General features: G+C 35.6%; 1 protein-coding gene across 1 annotated transcript in view; it reads right to left on the bottom strand.

Annotated features, from left to right (window-relative positions):
- Positions 1-5,639: 5,639 nt before the first annotated feature.
- The window catches only part of LOC107757950 (anoctamin-8), a 25,488-nt gene continuing 10,822 nt past the window's right edge, over positions 5,640-20,305 (bottom strand). Inside the window, 14 exon segments of the mRNA XM_016575562.1 lie at positions 5,640-6,987; positions 7,165-7,275; positions 8,331-8,462; positions 8,571-8,762; positions 9,971-10,711; positions 11,828-11,902; positions 12,037-12,092; positions 12,382-12,508; positions 14,426-14,578; positions 15,568-15,868; positions 16,111-16,234; positions 16,499-16,595; positions 17,362-17,500; positions 19,599-19,753. Of these exon segments, the coding sequence (XP_016431048.1) occupies positions 6,304-6,987; positions 7,165-7,275; positions 8,331-8,462; positions 8,571-8,762; positions 9,971-10,711; positions 11,828-11,902; positions 12,037-12,092; positions 12,382-12,508; positions 14,426-14,578; positions 15,568-15,868; positions 16,111-16,234; positions 16,499-16,595; positions 17,362-17,500; positions 19,599-19,753 (3,087 nt within the window). The 3' untranslated portion in view covers positions 5,640-6,303.

Below are 20,305 nucleotides of genomic sequence, written 5' to 3'. Positions count from 1 at the left end.
AACATAATTGAGTGGAAAAAAAATATGTGTGGCAGCAAATGCGTCACCGTAGATACTAAACATGCATGAACTGATAAATATATATGCTTTCAATGCAGTGTAAGTTTCTTCAGATAAACCAAATGCATAAATGTAAATATCCTAAAAGGGTAGTTGAGAAAGTTACATAAAATAATAAATAAATACAATAATAAATAGATAGATAGATAGATAGATAGATAGAACATTAGAGTGGGGTAAAATGCCCCCCTATTGTTTTTTCACAAAATAACCAGATAGTCAAAGATACATTTTTGTTGTTGCTATGGACTACGTTGACAAGAGTGATGTAGAAGTATTCACCTCAAAGTTTACACTGATGATGAACCTGAGAGAAAACAGATTTCACAGTCAGTGATCTCATTTTCAGCAGTAAGAAAAAAAAGTTTTAAAAGCTTGTTGTTTTGTAAAACATCACACAAATACACAAAATAATGATCTTTAAAAAAGCATCATATGACCCCTTTAAGAAAAATAGAATTATATTTTCATAATTTTTTTTTCAAACCTAGTCTGTGGAGTAAAAAGCCCCCAGGGGGCCTGGCTTAATTACTGTATTACTCTGTTCTGAACATCAAATCCTTTGTTTTCTCATCAAATGTATGGTTACTAGTCGGTTGAATAAAATGTTTTGAACTTTATATTTAAAAATTACTCAAGTTATTATCAGGTAGCTAGAAATGAACTTTTCCACGACATTCTAATTTATTGAGATGCACCTGTAGGCTATTATAATTTTGTAAATCATAATTACTGATCATATTCTTTTTAAGCAAAACTGCCTGTACTCTGATTTTACTGTAAATGTATAAAGCAAATTGCTTTGTCAGACTGGGGGTATTTTACCCCACCTGTGCAAAACGCCTCCTTGCTACAAATTAAATTTTTGTTAAAAATCTAATAACATGAAAACTCTTGACATTTTTCATACTTGGTTTATAACTGATGTCATTGTCACTAAAAATATGATAATTCTGGACACATTTGATTTTTGTTTCACAGAAAAAAAAATACACAGTCCTTTAAGGGGGGAGTTTTCCCGCACTCTACCCTATAACCGTAATTATTTCTGCGCATTCCACAACACACCAGTGTCAACATTTGCAAGCATTTTTATGCCCCAAATGAAAAAAATAAAATAAAATTCAAGAAAAACATCAACCAGTATTTCCAAAAACTCAAAAAATGAGTCAAACCGACCGCAACATAATAAAAGCATGAAACAATGTTATTTTAGTATCAGAGATACTATTAAAGTTAATATTAATATTTTAAATCAGCTTTTTATTTTTATATTTCCTGATTCATTGTAAACTTTGTTAAAGTTTAAAGTGTTTTTGTCATTTTTAGTAGCTTTTTAAAAATATATATCTATATAGTTTTATTAATTTTTATTTCAGTTTTAGTTAACTAAATTCATATTCTTAAAGTAAATTCATATGAATTAGCCACCAATTTGCCAAAATGTAAAATAGCTATGAATCATGAGAGCGTGTTGACAATACTAAAGCAGCATACAAGAATAAATTACTTTCTAACTAAAAAAGAAACTTGAAAGACAACTCAGAAAAACAATACATTTAAATCTATTTATTATCCCATTTCAGTTCTTACAAAAATATGACAAAATAAAATAAATAAATAATCCCATTCCCTAATATTGTTTTTTTTTATTTTTTTTTTACTAAAGAATAGTTTTACAGTGGAACATTGGAAGAGCTCATGATAGGTTTGTGAGGTTGCCTTCAGAGCGGGAGTTCTGTGGCCCCTCATCACAATCACTTCATATTTCACAGTTAAACCCAATGCAAAGCAGTTCTTAGACAACAACCTAATGCAGCCTCGTAATGCTTGCAGCTATCGGTAGCTTAACTACTCAAATCATTCCATTAAACAACAACAGAAACATGAATGTTATTAGGTCAGAGCAGACGGTCTGACTACATTAACTGCAGAGATAATGTGGCCTTGATGTGGACGGATGATACTGAAACATTGCAGCAGCCTCACGGTTTCTAATACGCCAAGATCTGTCATATTGCAGAGTTCAGTTCAAAAAGAAAGCGACCAAGCAAAAAATGCCTCTTACCAACAAACACTTCCAATTCCTCACCAATTATTGACTTTTTCTATCCATCTATAATCAAAAACATTCTTACAGTCCATCAGTCAGTGGACCTGAGTTACTCTATCAAGGGAATATCAAACTAAATAAAAGACAAAAAACTGTTTTAGGTGACACATACTTCATTCCTAGATTATAAATGCTGCTGTTGCCACAGGGAACGATGTGTTTTACTCTTTTTAATACTGTGAGAATGTAACATATCCAACCATTTCACAAAACAAAAATTATATCCAATGTTATAATCAAATCCAGTTTTTGCATATGCAATGCATATTGGATATAAGAATATAATAATATCATTTAGTTTCAATTTTTTGGAGAAAACTAATTCATATTTGGTTAAAACATATTTAAGACCCAAAGGAAGTATATTGTTGTTGGTTGTTGTAGTAATGGATGAATTTGTCAATGAAATGGAAAAAAACAAAAAAAAACTGCATGACCTATATAACCATAATTAATGGCTTGATAAACATGTACTAAACAAATTCAGAACATAAAACAGATTAAAATGACCATTCAGGCCAAAATATTATTGCAACAACTTCTGTTCAGCAAATCCTGTCAACCAAATAAAGAACTAAATGCATAGTTTGTTTTGTTTTCTATGAAACCTAAAAGTAAAAATGTAATATTCCATTACTTGAGGCACCTCTTGTTTCTTCATGACCTTACACTGGAATATAAGCAGCCAGCTTTACACAGATTCAACTGCTTCATAGAAACCCTTCATAGGGTGTGACACTTCTGTAACGGGTTTTGATAGCAACAACTGAGCACATTGTGTTAAGATAAGACCCTCCCTTTTAGTTGCTCAGGACAAACTTTCTTTGAAAAACACAAATTCAGACTGCCTCTAAAGTCAGAGACGGCTTGTTTGAGAAACATTTACGGCTTCCTTCACATTTACAAACCCAAGCACGTGCTTAGCAGCTGTACACAAAAACAAAATGATGTACACTAAAATAATGTGCAAAGAGGAGGCAAATATTACTTTTGCTTCAGTAAAAAAAAACAAAAAAACATAGGTATTAGGTAGGCATGAATAAATTAAAGTTGGCAACATGTAGATTAATAGTAGTGAGAGTGGATTATTTCAGTAGTGTATTACAATAAAATACAGCATTTTAATATGTAATGAGGCCGTTTACATTGGCTTGCAGGATAATGACTCATTAATATTGAACTATCCAATCATTATCATAATTATTATCATATACCACCAGTCAACAGTTTGGAAACACATTTCCCAATTTTAGAAAGTTTTTAAAACTATGAAAAAATACAAATGGAAATATCTGAACTATATGTATAATTCATATACATAATAACGTATATGATTTATGTATTGACCAAAAATGTTAACAAAACTATCTTATATTTAAGCTCCTTCAAAGTCAGCTTTTTCATTTTTTAATTAAAATTTTATAAAAAAAAAAAAAAAAAAAAGCCTTTTTATGAAAACGTTTTTCACTACGTCCAAATGTTTGACTGGAGGTGTATGAAATGTCTGTACATCTGTTTTCCTGCCACAAGAGGTTTCAACACTATCTTGCTGAAGTTTAGGGTAGTTTCCAATCTGATGTGATGAAGTTACGAAGGGTTAAAGTCTGCACTATAAGTAATATATCAGCTTGAAGTTTCAGAGCCATGATAAGGATATTGGTGGCAATGCAAACGCGATGACCATCAAATTCAGGAGAAGACACTAATTTTCCTGACAGGTATCTATCCAGCCCCTCCTGCTGCCTTTGTGTACAGCGCTTCACAATAGTGTGTAATGGATAAACAAATTTCAGACAAATAAATAATCAACATCACACATCTCTTTGCGTTTGTTTCATTGCAGTTTTCATTATTGATTTTCGCTTATTAATTAATAAGAGAATATCGCCATTCGGAGCCTGTTATTCAGCATGGACTTACTTAACCACCAGTAGTTTTTGCTTGTAAAGTTTGCTATTGCTCTACTAAACCAGCTGTTTTAAACGCATACAAAAGTTTTCACCACCCATAGTTGGAACTGCTGCTTGTGAGATTATAGTTGTTTTGGTATTTTGGAGGTCGTACTGTGTGACTGGTATGAAATGTTAGGTAAATGATTTTTCATGTTTTTTTTTGTTTCTACCGGCAACCCAATAAAATGTTACAATTATCAGACTAGTAATTAAACATTGCACTTTAAAAACCGTCAGAAACGCAGCTCATGCATTCCTAGTTGGATTGCAGAAAAGGCAATGTGTGTGTGTGTGTGAATAAGTGTGCGTGTGTGTGGAGGGGGGTCTTTGTAGTTCTTCTGAAATATAGCAAAGCATTGACCATTATGGGGCGAATTCACTAAACAGTTGCACCGCTGTAGCCATGCGTCATTTACCAGCTGCAATCCAACTTAACCAGGTTGTATATGCACCGATATTGCACTGCGCCATGCGTATTTAAATTACGTCAACGTTGTTGTCATCTTACTTTCTATGCAAATGAAGTGCATTATAAAACGTGCTAGATTAGCACTGACGGAAAACGGATTTGTATTTAAAATGGATGTTTGTGTACGTTTTCCAGCAGCAAGCAAATTTTTTTTGTCATTTTTAAAAGTTTACGATTTTACCACTCGCTATCTGTCAGCGTTTGTCTGGAAATAAGGTGCAAGCACCCTCAGCACTAATTTTGTGGTGACTAGAGGCCGACTGATTGATTGGTTTTACCGATTAATCGGCACCGATAAATGATTGCTGGAATAATCGGTTACTGGCATAAATCCATAGTTTTTCAGGGTTGTGTCTAGGGCTGCACGATAAATCGCATGCGATATTTAACGCGCATCTTGTCAGTAAAGCCATTCTGTAATCAGCGGTAAATCTCCATCACGTGCGTGCTTTCACATTGAGCAGCATTAACTACACAGAGCCGTTGTTCACTGGAGATTTACCGCTGATTACAGAACCGGCTTTCTGACAAGTTGCGCGTTAAATATCGCATGCGATTTATCGTGCAGCCCTAGTTGTGTCACACAAGCGCTTGTCAATGCGGGTGTCTGTTGTTGTTGCAGTCTTCATATTTTGTTGTTGTTGTTCTGTCTCTTCAGTTTCATTTTCTGTGAAACAACGGCCTGGGACATTGTACGCATGGTTACAAAAATTGGATGATGCGTATACAGTACGCGTGTACTATTTTGGTGACGAAATGCCTGACACAAATGTTTAATGTCACGATTTCTATTAGTTTATCTCCAGCTGGTCACTTTTATGCATTTGTTAGTCAGCAAAGTTGCATATTTAAAGCTAGTGACGTAAGAAATCAAATTGATGTTCATGCAGCCCACAGAAACATATAAACAAAACATTTAAATCCAAATTATAAAGGCGATTTTCCATTAAATGACATTATATTTGACCCAAATCGTTGTTTTATATATCATTTAAAAAGTACAGTATATTTTCATTTTTTTTTTTTTTTTTTTCTGTTAGAAAGGTCTGCACTATTTTATTGAAGTGTTATGTTTGTTTTCATTCAGTATCCATTTTAAAAACTAGTGGATGGTTATCGGCCATTGCGGTCCAACCTAAATCGTTATCGGTAAAATACATTATCAGTCGACCTCTAGTAGCGACTATTACCTGATACGCTCACTTCAGTGAACTGGGTGCTAAAATGAAGCACGCTACACGTGCAAATACACAACGTTAATCTGGACCCAATGTATTCTAAAGCCGGAAATAAACTTCCCTAGTCCGTGTTCTGCTTTGGCTTGAGAACAGTCCACGTGACGCAATTTTCATTATTAGCCGTGCACACCGTCTGCTTACAGCCCAATTTTTGGACTTGTGTGCATACAGCAGTGCATGTGCGAGCGATTTCAGTACTCAAAAAATAGAAGTCCACTAGGTGGCGCACGTGCCGAACACATCCATCTATGCTCCGCGTCAATATAGTACACTTGCAGGCTCAGTTGTGCGCTAGACAGATAGAACGCGGAAAATGAAGTACACCCGGGCTTTTAGTGAATTCCCCATTATTTTACTTAACAGCTTTCAGGTCAAGTCTTGCACAGCCTCAAAAACATTCCCACTCTCCTGCCCTCAGTGTTACTAAGTCTCACACTGTTTTTTTTTTTTTTAATGGAGATCATTTTCTTGTTACATCTTAGGGCCTGATGGATCAGCATCGGATGAGGATCCATTATCCCCATTCTCTCCACAAGGGGATGGGATTTCGTCAGGGACCCCATTGAGGTCGGACTTTGTTGGGGGCTTGTCCTGCACCTGTCCCCCATCCCCTGGTTTTGAAGGCTGAGCCCCATTTACACATGCCCCTCCTTCTGATTTCCCAAAGTTAAACAGTTTCCCAGGATTGAAGGACTTGTTAGGTGATTGGGACCTTTCTGCCCTCTCCTGGACTGGAGGAGCTGTCGACACACTAGCGGAAGCCGCCGCCGCCGCTGCCTCCTTTTTGTTCTCAGGTGACTTTAGGAACTTAAAACTGAGGAAACCCGGTAGCTTGGGTTCGCTACCCGTGGGTGACTGCGGGGAACGGGCTGTGCCAGAAGAAAACTTGTTCTGTAGAGGGATTATCTGCTTCAGTTTCATGACATTATTGTTTCCAAGAAGCGAGCTGGGACGTTTGGGTTTCTCCCCCCCACCCCCTGGTCTGGATTTGCCACTGTGGCTCTTGTCGTGGTGGTGGTCGCCACCCGAGGAGTCCGAGCGGCCGTCGTCTCGATCACGCCGGGCCTGATACTCCGCCTGGCGCTGCCGCTCCTCCTCCTCACGCTTCCTCCTTTGCTGCTCCTGGAAATGCTGCTGTGCCTGACGCTCATGCTTCTGAAAACACATGTACACCAGCAATGAATCCAGTTGCTGCCAGAATGCTAGATTCAGAACGTGTTGATCAGCTGTTTGTGGTTGTGTACTGGTTCAAGTCAAAAGAGTCTATACCACAATCCTTATAATATTCAGTTTCCTAAATATTGTTTCGCTCAACGGTGGATGGGGTATTACCTTAAACGCCTCTTTGCGCTGAAACTCCAGCTTGGCCATTTCCTCTCCAACCCAGCTGGGGATGTCTGGTATTGCCACATGAATGATATACTTCAGTAGTACTGCAAAGTGCTGCTCACGCGAGGAAAGAGAGAAAGTCAGTTTATTGTCATTTGTGTGCTAGGACAAGAAACTGAATACAACAGGTCTTCAAGTGAAAGAGGTCAGTTCAGGAGGAACTTCAGACTTGCTGGCATGGTTTGAGAAGCAAATAGAGGTATGCTTTATGATTGTACTGGAAGCATAGAAGTAATAATGATAACATTTTTGAAGTAAGTGCAAATGACAAAGCTAATCTCATGTGATTTACTGCGGAATACTTTTTGCCCTGAGGGTCTTATAGAAAGAAGCTTTTCTTCTAAAGGCTGGAATACACTACACAACCTTTTGCCTGAGGTTGCAGTCTGGACGATTTGACGGTATTTGCTGAAGTCTGAGCCTTATTTTGGGCAGTCAGAGCTGACAGATTTGACAGAAAATCATGTAGTTTACAATAGGCATAGATCATGAGTTGTCTTAATTGAATGTAAACAGTTCATTCATTCATCCAGTGTTGCATTTTACATTTGATTACTTTATTCAATTTCTGTAGTATTTCTTACCTCAATACTGTTAGTCAGACTTACCTGCACAATTTACTTCATTTGTATCATGTTTATTTGTTCTAGTGCTTGCCATTTGTTTTTTGTTCTGACTGTTTACATGTCTTCAATAGCATGAGAGCTTTTTACTTATATTGGCTGTACTAGTTTTTACTGCTCAGTAACTTGCAAAATAGCCTTCCTGAAATTTTTTTTAAATATTTTTTTGGCATATCACCCATCCCTAATAAAGAGTTGTATCAGAGTTATTATAGTTAACTGAAACTAAAATGAAAACCCTTAAAAAACACTATTTCAGCTAGTTGCCGGGCAACATTTCTTTTTTAACGTAGCTTAACATGATGTACTTAAATAACTACAACTAAAACTGAAATAAAATTGAATAAACATGTATATACCTACTAAAAAGGCAAAAACACAACAAAATTGATTAAAAATATTAATAAAGAACAATAGTAACATTAATTGTCTCTCAATGATACTAAAATAACACTGGTGTGTATGTACTCGAGTGTGTGTACGTACCTCTAGGATGACGATGGAGATAATGGCCATCTCAGGACTAAGCCAGGGAAACAGTCTTTGTAGCTGCCCGCACTGACCAATCAGATAGCAGTTCACTATGATGGCAATCAGACCCATGGCTTCCATCACTGTCTGTGCAATGACACAGGACTTTTACACAACCTTGTTGTATAAAGACACTCTTAGAGCAGCATCAGATGAGTATTCTAATGATTTTCAGAGTACTCAGTGTAGTCTAACCTGCCATTGCCCGATGCTCCACACCCTCAGGCCGAAAGGTCTCTGTAAGCTGGTGCACAGTTTAAACGCGTCGCTCCGGATCTCAATGATATTGTTAATGAGGGCACACATGGCGGCCAATGGAAAGGCAGAGGAAAAGAGCACCACATATCCAAACTGAACAAACATCTCCTGGTAGTCCTGGAAAGTGTCCTGGAAAGCAATTTAGGGACACTTTGTTTTAGAGGTTTAGAAGAAAGTATGTCAGTCAGAAGGATCTGCTTGCCTGCAGGCAGTAGAACATCCGTACTCTAGAACACACACACGTTACAGAGACATCTGTGAGAGAGTACTTCAATTGCAAACCACTGTGTTCTGTTTTAATAATCTTTAAAATACTATAGAAATTGTATTTTACACTACTGTTGAAAAGTTTGAAAAAAATCCTCAAAAAACATTTTATTATCAATGTTGAAAACAGTTGTGGTGCTTCATGTTTTTGTGGAGCCATGATACATTTAAAAAAAAATTTCACATCAGGTTCAAAAGAACAGCATTTATTTAATTAATTAATTAATTTATTTTACAATGTCAAACCTTATTGTCACTTTTGATCAATTTAATGCGCCGTTGCTGAATAAAAGTATTTATTTATTTTTTCTTATTTGTGCACAATCATCTGCTAAACAACTTGGATATACATTCTGAGCTACATTCCAAATCATAAATGGCACGAAAACAACAACTGAATGTTAGTTTCACATCCAAAAGAAAACATTTTAGCGACGTTTTACGTATTAGCAAATTATTTTAGTCCATTTTAATGTATGTTAAATAAGTAGGCTTGTTTTAATGATGATGATGGTCAACACTGATTTTTTTTGAAGACATAAATTAAAGGGACAGGTCACACAAAAATGAAAATTTTGTCATCATTTACTCACCCTCACAGCTGCTGGTCCCCATTGACATTTATAGTATTTTTCTTTCTCCATACTATGTAAGTCAATGGGGACCAGCATCTGTTTGCTTACCCACATTCTTTAAAATATCTTCTGTTATGTTCAACAGAAGAAAGGAACTCATACAGGTTTGGAACAACTTGTCATTGAGTAAATGATGACAGTTTTTGTTTTTGGGCGAACTATCCCTTTAAATTAGATTTGAACACTTTCTCAATAAAATGTTAGTTGCTGCTTGTTTTAGGTGTTTTAATACGAAGGGCAAAAAAAAAAAAACTTGATTGAAGGCCATGGGCCAAATGTAAATGTTTCATTATATCCAACTATATTATATTCAAATGTATTCGATTTAAATTTAAAAAAAAATCTAATTCATTTATTGTTTTTACATTTCAATGCAAATCTAAACAGAAAAATGAAAACAAAAATATAAGTAGTAAGTATGGTGTGCCTTCTGACCTGGTTTGTTTGCATGCAGCTCTCCATCTCGGCCTGTGTTAACGTGGTGGTTTCTTGCTCCTCGGGAGGATCCATCCACGAATCTCTCTTGGTCTTACCGTCAGCCCTCTCTAAGCTCCGCCCCCTCTTCCTGAGCCGGACTGACGTGTTGTTCTCCACTCCCGCTGGCAGCGGCTCGGCTGTCAGCTCCTTCATCTCCGGAACCCCGTTTTCATCATCATAATCATCACACATCTCGAAAACTGAGGCAGGATCCATGCCCCTCTCCACCATGGTGGGACTCCCCTCCTCCAGGAAGCTGTCGTCCACCGGGCTGACGCAGCTTGCGGACTTACGCTCCACCTTCTCAATGAAACTGACCTTCCGGAGCTTCATGCCGCAGTCGATGAGGCTCTCCGATTCGTTATCTTCTTCGCTGTGCCTCTCCCCAGGCTCCTCCTCCACATCCTCATCCGGGACGCCGCAGCCACCGTCCAGACACTTGCGTTCTCGTCTCTCCCGAGGGCCCTCCTCACCCATCTGTGGCCCGCGCAGGCCTGACCCGAGCACGGTGGGGTCGCTGGGTGACACTTGTGCTCGTCCTGCTGCAAGCCGCCCATACTTGAGCAGTGCAGACACCAGCAGCTCCCAAACGGCCCGCAGCGTGAGCTCACCCAGTCGGTGGCGCTCGGCCAGGTAGGGCTGCAGGACTTCCTTCATGTTCTGCACAAACTGCCGGATAATCAGCAGTGTGGCCAGCATCTACAGCAATAGGAACACCAACACGTTACACCATCACCTTACAAGGCTGAGCACTGATAATGTCGATTCCACTCTGACACAGTTGGGCAGTTTGATTTAAAATGTTCATTTTAATTACAAGTAAATAAATTCAAAAAAGGGTTGTTATTATAGTTAACTAAAACTAAAACCATAAAGGACCTTCATCGCTTGAAATAAAATACATTTTAACTGAACTAAAATAAAATATAAAAAAATGATTTCAGCTAGTTTCTCATTTTCATTTAGTTTAAGTTGATGTACTTAACTAAAACGGAAATAAAATGTAATAAAAACTATTAACTATTAATAAAAGTATTAAACTATTAACCATTAAAAAATAAAATGAAATGAAAACAGAAAATATAAATTCAAAATATAAACCCTATAAATGTATCTCAATGATACTAAAATAACACAAGTTCAAAACTTTGGGGTCAGTAAGATTTTTTAAAAGAAATGTATACTTTAATTCAGCAAGGATCCATTACATTGATCAAAAGTGACGGTAAAGGCATTTATAATGATACAAAGGATTATATTTCAGATAGATGCTGTTGTTTTAAACTTTATTTTCATCAAAGAATTTCTGAATAGAATAGAAATCTGTTAATTTAAATTCTAATATTATTTCAAAATAATACTGTTTTTACTGTATTTTAGATTGAATAAATCAGTCTTGGTGAGCAACTATTAATCTAAAATATTAAAAGTGAACCCATATTTTGAATGGTAGTGTATATAAATATACAGTAAATTTGAAGTTTGAAATCTGATGGACAATTTTAAAGGCGATTTTCTCAGTATTTTGATTTTTTTACATCCTCAAGAGTCCAGATTTTCAAATAGTTGTATCAAGTAGTTGTATACATCAATGGAAAGCTTATTTATTCAGCATTCAGATGATGTATAAATCTCAATTTCAAAAAACTGACCCATATGACTGGTTTTGTGGTCCAGGGTCACATATATATTTCAGTTCATTATATTTACAGAATGCATGCAGCTCTGATGTTTTGAGTGATTTGTGTTTCTGTGGTGTAGTTTTAGTTAGAAGCTCAGAGCAGGTGTTCATATGGTCCAGTCCGAGACTCTCACCTCTTTCAGACGCTCCATGTCTTTGAGGTAGAATCCAATATAGAAAAGGCTGAGATAAGAATTTACAAACTGAAACTGAGAAAGAAAGAGAACATTTGAGGAACAAAACTGGTTTAGTTTTAGTAAAAGTTTATGAATATTTAAAACCCAGTCTGGTCATTAAACATTTTATATATAAAGTATTTATTTATTTTTCTATTGATACTTACAAGAACCATTTTGATGATGAGATTTTTCTCATAGGCACTCTGGAGTCTGTAGTTTTCTGTGGGAAACAGAAGACTCAGACATTAGTATTCAGCTCACAGGAGCCTAACAACTAGCCAGTGTTGATCTTCTGTCTCCTTCTCACTCCTGCGTTTAGCTTCTGGAGGGCCGAATTCCCAAAATCCAGACCATAATCCATTTCGGATTGTTACTTTTTACTACTGACAAACTGTAAACCAAAACTTCCCGAGTTTAATGCAGAACTCCCTCCTAAAATCCAGTTTTGTTGAATATAGTGTTCGTGAACACTTTAAATAATAAATGACCACATATATCCTGTGACTCACCCATGTCATTTAGCCAGCAGGCGATCTTTCTGTACACCTCATCACACGCCGTCACAGTGATGGCCAACATGATTTTAGGGATGAATCTTGCTACACGTGGAAGCTCCTTAATTCCCATCACAAATTCCTGCCAAACATCACCTCATTACAACTCACATTACATGAACTATTTTCTATTTGCACTCAAGCATTTGCACTCACTAATATGTAAATCCATTTTAATATTACTTTTATTATTTGTATCATATACTGTATTATGGTGAAACATATGGAAGATCATTTCTGCCACAGGATAAAAAAAGGTAATCTCACAATTGAGACTTTTTTCTCGCAATTCTGAGTTTCTATCTGAATTGAGAGAAGTCACAATTGTTAAATATAAGCTTGCAATTTCATGAGATAAATAGTCGAAATTACTTATTTGTTATTCCGTGGCGGAAAAGAAATCTGAGATATAAACTCGGAATTGAGAGAAAAAGTTAGAATTGTAAGTTTCTATTTATTTTTATTTCTCAAATAATTATGACTTTTTTTTCTCAAAATTATGACTTTTTTTCTCATTTTTTTATTCTGTGGTGGAAATGGGCTTCCATAGAAACATCATATATGTCATATATTATTATTATCATAATTGTGTTTTTTCCCCATGAGGACCATTTATAATGTTTAACGTAACGTAATGTTTTAATTTTTTTTCTTTAAAAAATGTTATTTAAAGACCTTTTTATCTCTCCTGCATACCCTTGGCATTTTTTTGCAGCTAAGAAACAATAATGTATAATGCACAATGCGTTTATAGACTTTAGGGCTGGGTGATATGGAAAAAAAAAAAAATCTCGATTTTTTTCAGAACGTTCGACCGATTCTCGATTTTTACGATTTAGTTTCTATTTATTTTTATTTCTCAAATAATTATGACTTTTTTTTCTCAAAATTATGACTTTTTTTCTCATTTTTTTATTCTGTGGTGGAAATGGGCTTCCATAGAAACATCATATATGTCATATATTATTATTATCATAATTGTGTTTTTTCCCCATGAGGACCATTTATAATGTTTAACGTAACGTAATGTTTTAATTTTTTTTCTTTAAAAAATGTTATTTAAAGACCTTTTTATCTCTCCTGCATACCCTTGGCATTTTTTGCAGCTAAGAAACAATAATGTATAATGCACAATGCGTTTATAGACTTTAGGGCTGGGTGATATGGAAAAAAAAAAAAATCTCGATTTTTTTCAGAACGTTCGACCGATTCTCGATTTTTACGATTTTTAACAAGTCAACTTGAAAACATGATTCAAGAAACTTTTTCTTTATTAACCCTCTGAAAGTCAAGGTAATTCAAATTCAAAATGACTGAAGGTAAAACACCAGCAGACTATTATTAACTATAAATGTTCTGTAAAAACAATGAACTGCAGCTTTCAGCCTGCCAACATGATGCAAACATGAAATTTCAGACATACAGTAGTAGTTCTTAACAGGTTTTTATTGGATTGCACCGCTTTTCCATAGTTTTTTCATAGTTGCGCTCTCGTCTCTTGCAGCATCTCATGCATGAAACGGCATTCTAAAAGCACGGAGCTCAAGTTAAAAGAACTTCCATCTTCCTGCATTTTTTCCTATTCCACTGCCCGTGTCGAGTGTCTAATTCTAACGTTTGGTAATATTTCTATTCAAAATCGTGATTCCTCGATTTATAAAAAATAAAATAATTTTTATTTTTAAATGATTTTTCCGATTTTATAGATTAATTCGAATTTAATGTTTTGCCACCAAAACATTAAATTTGAATTAATCTATAAAATCGGAAAAATCACCCAGCCCTAATGGACTTTATAATATCAGCATAACAATATTAGGTTAAAATTTGATATATGAACGTATAAGGCATATCTTGGGTCCTGTTACTTGTCATCATTTGTTATTAATTATTTTACTTTGCATACATAATAATTAGAAAATGATGAAAAATAGGCTGTCTGACGGCAGGACACGTCAACTACCATAGATCAGTGTGTGTGAGAAAGTGTGTAACTCACCTGAAGCTCAAAGCAGACAAGCATGGCCAGAAATACAAAGCAAAGGCATAATATACAGATGGGAAAGCTGACCAGCCATCTGAACACTCTCCTCCTCCACGGTGGGTAATAAAACTCTTCACAGCCCGTCACTGGGCTGCACCGCTTTACACCCTGACCCGAAGAGCAAGAGAGAGAAAAATCATTTAAAGAGCCGTTTAAAAGACGTGTTTTTAGATGCATCAGATGCCATTACTAAGACTAGCGATTTAATGCGTTAATTTGGTGCAGTTAATTTTGGAAAAAATTATGCATTCAAATGATTAACACACGGCCCGGACCTGCACATCATCTTACATTGCATGCAGTAGCTTAGTGACGCACATGATGCTGGACGACGACTGACTGTGTGATGTAGCCTATTAGAAAGCAGTTATATGCCCCTAAAATTCAAGATATCAAGATAAAATGTATGGGTTTTTGTCTTTATAATTGGTTTTGTCTTTTTGTATGTATATTACAGTATATGATATAGTTTAGCAATATCATATGAGCAAGAGAGCTGTTTTTTTTTTTTTATATCTGCACAAGTGCTATTGATTTTATACAATAGTTAAATAAAAAATGACATTTTAGACACAATGTTGTCAATATTGTCTGTTTTGCGAACAAAAATAATTCCAAACAAAGTCACAGCAAAACTGTTGTTTCGCTACTGAATGAATCAATGTTTTTCAACAAAACGAGTGAGCGAATGATTCAGTGACCCATTCATTCATTTCTGAATGGAGCAGCAGTTTGAATGAATCGGTGGAATGAATGGCTGAATGACTCACTCATTATGGGTTTTAGTTTCATATTTAGAGTATCATTTCTTTTTAAGAATCATTTCATATTTTAATATTCATTTTCCCCCCGAAAACCATTAATACCCATTTATTATCATTATTTATGCAATGATGAATCACAATACTTCTTTCTAAAGCTACTTTTTTTGTAATGGCCATTTAATACTTTTCTCATTCAACACAATAATGACTTTAAATTATGTTTTGGGGGTAATTTCTCCGTCCAAAATTGATGTGCAATTATGTATATTAATTAATTGGCACATGATGAAATTAATTCGATTACAATTTTGAATTGCTTGCCGTAGTCATTACCCTGAACTGGGGTCTGGGCTCCTCCAGTGATTCAGCTGGGCTGTCCAGTGTACCCCACTTATAGGCGAGCTCCGCCCCTCTGCGTTTCCAGCGCTCCAAGAACAACGTGGCCCACACCACATTAAAGAGAGCAAACACCACACAGCAGATATCCCTGCTGGTCTAAGAACATAGCGACAGAAATATCAATCAAACGAACAATAGTAGCAACTCTTGGAACATAGTGGATATGGATGGGCGATTTTTATTTAAGTTCTTTTGGACTGAAGCAATGCAACACCCGCTGAGTGGCATTAAACAGCTTGAAAGATCAAAGACAATTTTTTATATAACTCCGACTGGATTCGTCTGAAAGAAGAAAGTCATATACACCTAGGATGCCTCGGAGGTGAGTAAAACGCAGCCTAATCTTCATTTTTGGGTGAACTAACCCTTTAAGAGCAGCTGGGTTGTTAGCAACATTATTAGCAACATTATTTTTCAATTCTAAAATAACAACAAATGGAAAAGAATGGCATATTTAATTGACTTCCCACTGCGAACTACTAACCCAGTGGCTGTTTTTCACACACGGCCTGCACCCACGACTTCATCAGCTGTCCCAGAATCCTCTGCTCATGAAGCGGGAAGACTTGCTGGATCACACCTCGCGCCCTCAGCTCAGGAACTGGAACAGACACACACAGTTCACGCTCACTAACACACACACACAACATGAACAGGTATTCAAACCTTTGGTAAAACTTTTCCTTCCAGAAATGTTCACTACATCTGTCAGCAGCAACATATAAAGCCTCAGCCTGCAAAATCAAATTACTTTCAGGTACAGACCATCAAGATACTGAGCGACTGATACATACATACAGGCCACTGGTACAGATCAGGCACACACGTCTCAGGGCTCTCAGGAAGTCTAAGGAGAAGAACTCACTGATTGGCTGCCCTTCCAGGAAGTGGATGTTGTGAAGGGCCTCCCCATGTTTAGCTCTGAGATTGTCCAGCCAGTATTTGATTATGCTTTGACGTTCCTGTGATACGGAAAAGAACACGGTTCAATCTACAATAATGTTCATGTTACAAAAAATGTACAACCCAACTCGATGTCGATGTCTTTGAGTTGGCACTACTTTTCAATTTTACAAATGATTTATTTATATATTATTATAGTATTTATTAATATTTTTGAATTTGTTTCATTTTTATTTTTTGTAAAGTTTTATTTTAAGTTTTTAGTTTTTTTAAACTTTAAGTTTTAGTAATTTTGTTATGCACTTCTGTTATTTTTATTCGTTTTTTAGAGTGTAATTTTAGTTTTAGTACTTAAACTTCAAATGACTTTATTTCAGTTATTTGCCAGATGTTTAAGTTTAGGTTCTATTAAGTATTTCTATGTTATTTTATTTCAACTTTATTTCAATTAACATGAAATATTTTTAATATATTTAATATAATTTACCAGTTTAGTAATATTATAAAATATCAATTGTATAATTATTATTTTTTAAAGTTTATTTGTGCTGTACAATATTTTACACATATATATATATAGTTGTTTTGTTGGTATAAATGAATGTATTTATGTTCAATGATATTAAATAATAATGTTTACTTGAATAAAACCAGTTTATTTAGATGTTACCATTTTAGGTTACTACTTCTTTTTAGTGTATGAAGTTCCAAATTGTAATAGCTTTTTTCTGTTTAAATGAGATGTCATCAGCAGCCTTGATAACAAATGGACAAAAACAAACTTAATGCTGTATCAAAACCTTTATGCTCAATATTGTGAAGGACCTGTGAGGTGAAGAAACAGAGTTCACTCTCAATGTTCTCGTAGATGTAATCTTCCTCACAGGAGAAACTGCGAGAGCCGCCACCAAACTCCGGCTTCACAGCTTTCTGCAGTTCCATCTCTTCAGCCCCTCGTAAAAGACTGACCACACAACAAAAAATACATCAGCAACAAAGTCAAACTCAAGCTAGCCTTTAACCATGAACAACAATAAAGCAAAGAAAAATATAACTTATGCTCCAGAACAAACTGTACACTAGCATTCAAAATTTTGGGGTCAGAAGATTTTTATTTTTTTCAAATCTATACTTTTATTAAGCAAGAATGCATTAAATTCAGTGTTAGTTTTGTATCACTGAGATACTATTGTAGTTATAGTAGTTAATATTTTGAATTGGATTTTATTTTTATATTTTATGTTTTCATTTTCATTTTAAAGTTGTGTATATTTTAGTCATTTTTATTAGTTTGTTACTTTTATACTTGATATAATAATACAGTTTATATAATTATAATTTGTCTAGTTTTATTAATTTTTATTTCAATTTTAGTTTTAGTCATTTTAATACATCACGTTAAACTAAATGAAAATGAGAAATGTTGCCTTGTTAACTAGCTGAAATAAAATAAGTCTTTTTTTATTTTAGTTAACATTTAAAGTAATGATTTTTTTGCTTTATTTAACTTGAATAATCTTGATTAAATTGAACAAAAAGTTGCACTAAAGGCTTTTACATTGTCACAAAAATTTCTATTTCAAATATTTCAAAAAATAAAATGTTTTACAAAAATATTGGGCAGCACAACTGTTCTCAACATTGATAATAAGAAATGTTTCTTGAGCAGCAAATCAGTATATTAGAATTAGGGGTGCTCCGATTGATCGGCTACCGATCACTATCGGCCGATGATCACGTTGGGATGATTGATCGGCGGTCTCTAAAAGGCCGATCTCAAAAAAACGATCTCAATCTGATGACGCTGCCGTGAGAGGTTTGGCACGACATGCAGCGGCACCGTCTCAGTCTCTGTCCGGCGCGGGTGAAATAATTATAATACTGAAGGTGAGGTACTCATCTTCATATTTCTTCATTAAATAACTTATAAAGTAATTTGAAAACCTTGTGTGAGACGTAATTTCACAAACAGCGTGAGTGAATCACCGCGCGCACTCTCTCTTTCTCTCTCAAAATACGCAAATGGCTTCAGTGCATTCAGGAGCGGTGTGTCTGCAGCAGTGCAGAGATCGTTTCCGCACCGAGTCTACTGCTGCTCTGCAAGCGCCGAATTAAAGTTTGGTGCTATTGTTTGCAGTAAATATGATCATGGATTGACACGAAAATTTAGTAATTACACCATAAATGCATATTATTACAGTCTACTGTGTTTCACAGTCAACACATATGGCTTTTTGGCTAGATTTAAAGGGAAAGAACACTTTTAGATAAAGAAGGCAATAACAGGTGGCACTCATGGAGGTAGGAAAACAAAGTTCTTTATGAACCTCAGGATTGCTTGTAATAAAGATTTCAATGCAAAAGAAAAGGCAGTAGAGCTGACTATTTCTGTCAATGGTAAGTTTGTGATAACGCAAGAAAAGTAGTTTAAATGTTTTGCCAATTGCTTGAGCAACTTAATATATAAATCTAGAAGTAAATGCAAAAGTAATTAAGGGGGTTAAAAAGATCGGTATCGGTGATCGGTATCGGTGATCGGTATCGGCAGATACTGCTTTCTGTGATCGGTGATCAGTGATCGGCCTCAAAAATCCTGATCGGAGCACCCCTAATTAGAATGATTTCTGAAGGATCATGTGACACTGAAGACTGGAGTAATGCTGCTGAAAATTCAGCTTTGACTCACAGAAATAAATTACATTTTAGAATATATTCATATAGAAAACACTTTAAATTGTAATCATATTTCACAATATTACTGTTTTTGTAATCAAATAAATGCAGCCGTGGTGAGCATTAGTCACTTCTTTCAAAAAACTTTTTAAAAATCTTACCAACCCCACTATTTTGAACGTTAGTGTATTTCATAAACCGTCTTGATTCAATGAGCTCCCATAAGGTCCACAAATTCTCAGGCATTCTTTAGAGGCTCATATTGGAACATGACAATAAACATCAAACTCGCATTTGCTTGACCCTCATGTGTCATCTTGCATCACCTGAAGAAAGCGTTCACAAACACAGGAGATTAAAGTAAAGGAAAGATAAAAGCTCCCTCTCACTTTTCGTATGTGGCCGTGACGAAGAAGGCGTACATCCTGGTGTGTTTGTGATGTCGGATCTGGATAATGAGCTCTGGGATGCCGAGCCGTATGTGGTTCAGAAGCCAGAGCAGCGTGTGGTCATCTGTGGTGTCTGTAGAGACAATTATAAACACCTCATGACCAATATGATATTTATTACACTGAGACACACCACTGAAAAATACTAATTCACAGGCCTGAATAATGTAAATTCACACAAAAACACATGGCTTCTTTTTCAAATTTACTTCTTTATATTTTAAATGACAATTCACAATTTAAATTACAGTCCTGTTTGCTTTATCAATTATAAATTTAGGAATTAAAATGGACTTCAAAAGGCAATGAATGAAGTTCTGAATGAAGCCCAACCTTGATATTGAAATAAATCATTTAAGTATCATTGAGATACTGTTATAGTTTTTGTTAATATTCAGAACTAGATCTTTTCTTCTTTCATGTTCATTTTAATTAAAGGAGACATAATATGCCCCTTTTTACAATATGTAATATAAGTCTCTGGTGTCCCCAGAATGTGTCTATGAAGTTTCAGCTCAAAATACTCCACAGATCATTTATTATATCATTTTGAAAATGCTTATTTTGAGTGGAAGCAGAAACACGCAGTTTTTTTGGGCCTGTCTCTTTAAATGCAAATGAGCTGCTGCTCCCCACCCCCTTTTCCA

Source organism: Sinocyclocheilus rhinocerous, unplaced genomic scaffold (genome assembly GCF_001515625.1).
Source record: "Sinocyclocheilus rhinocerous isolate Xijiao unplaced genomic scaffold, SAMN03320098_v1.1 scaffold324, whole genome shotgun sequence".
Lineage (NCBI taxonomy): Eukaryota > Metazoa > Chordata > Actinopteri > Cypriniformes > Cyprinidae > Sinocyclocheilus > Sinocyclocheilus rhinocerous.
The sequence above is the reverse complement of the archived record's forward strand: the minus strand, read 5'-3'. Positions and strand labels throughout refer to the sequence as shown.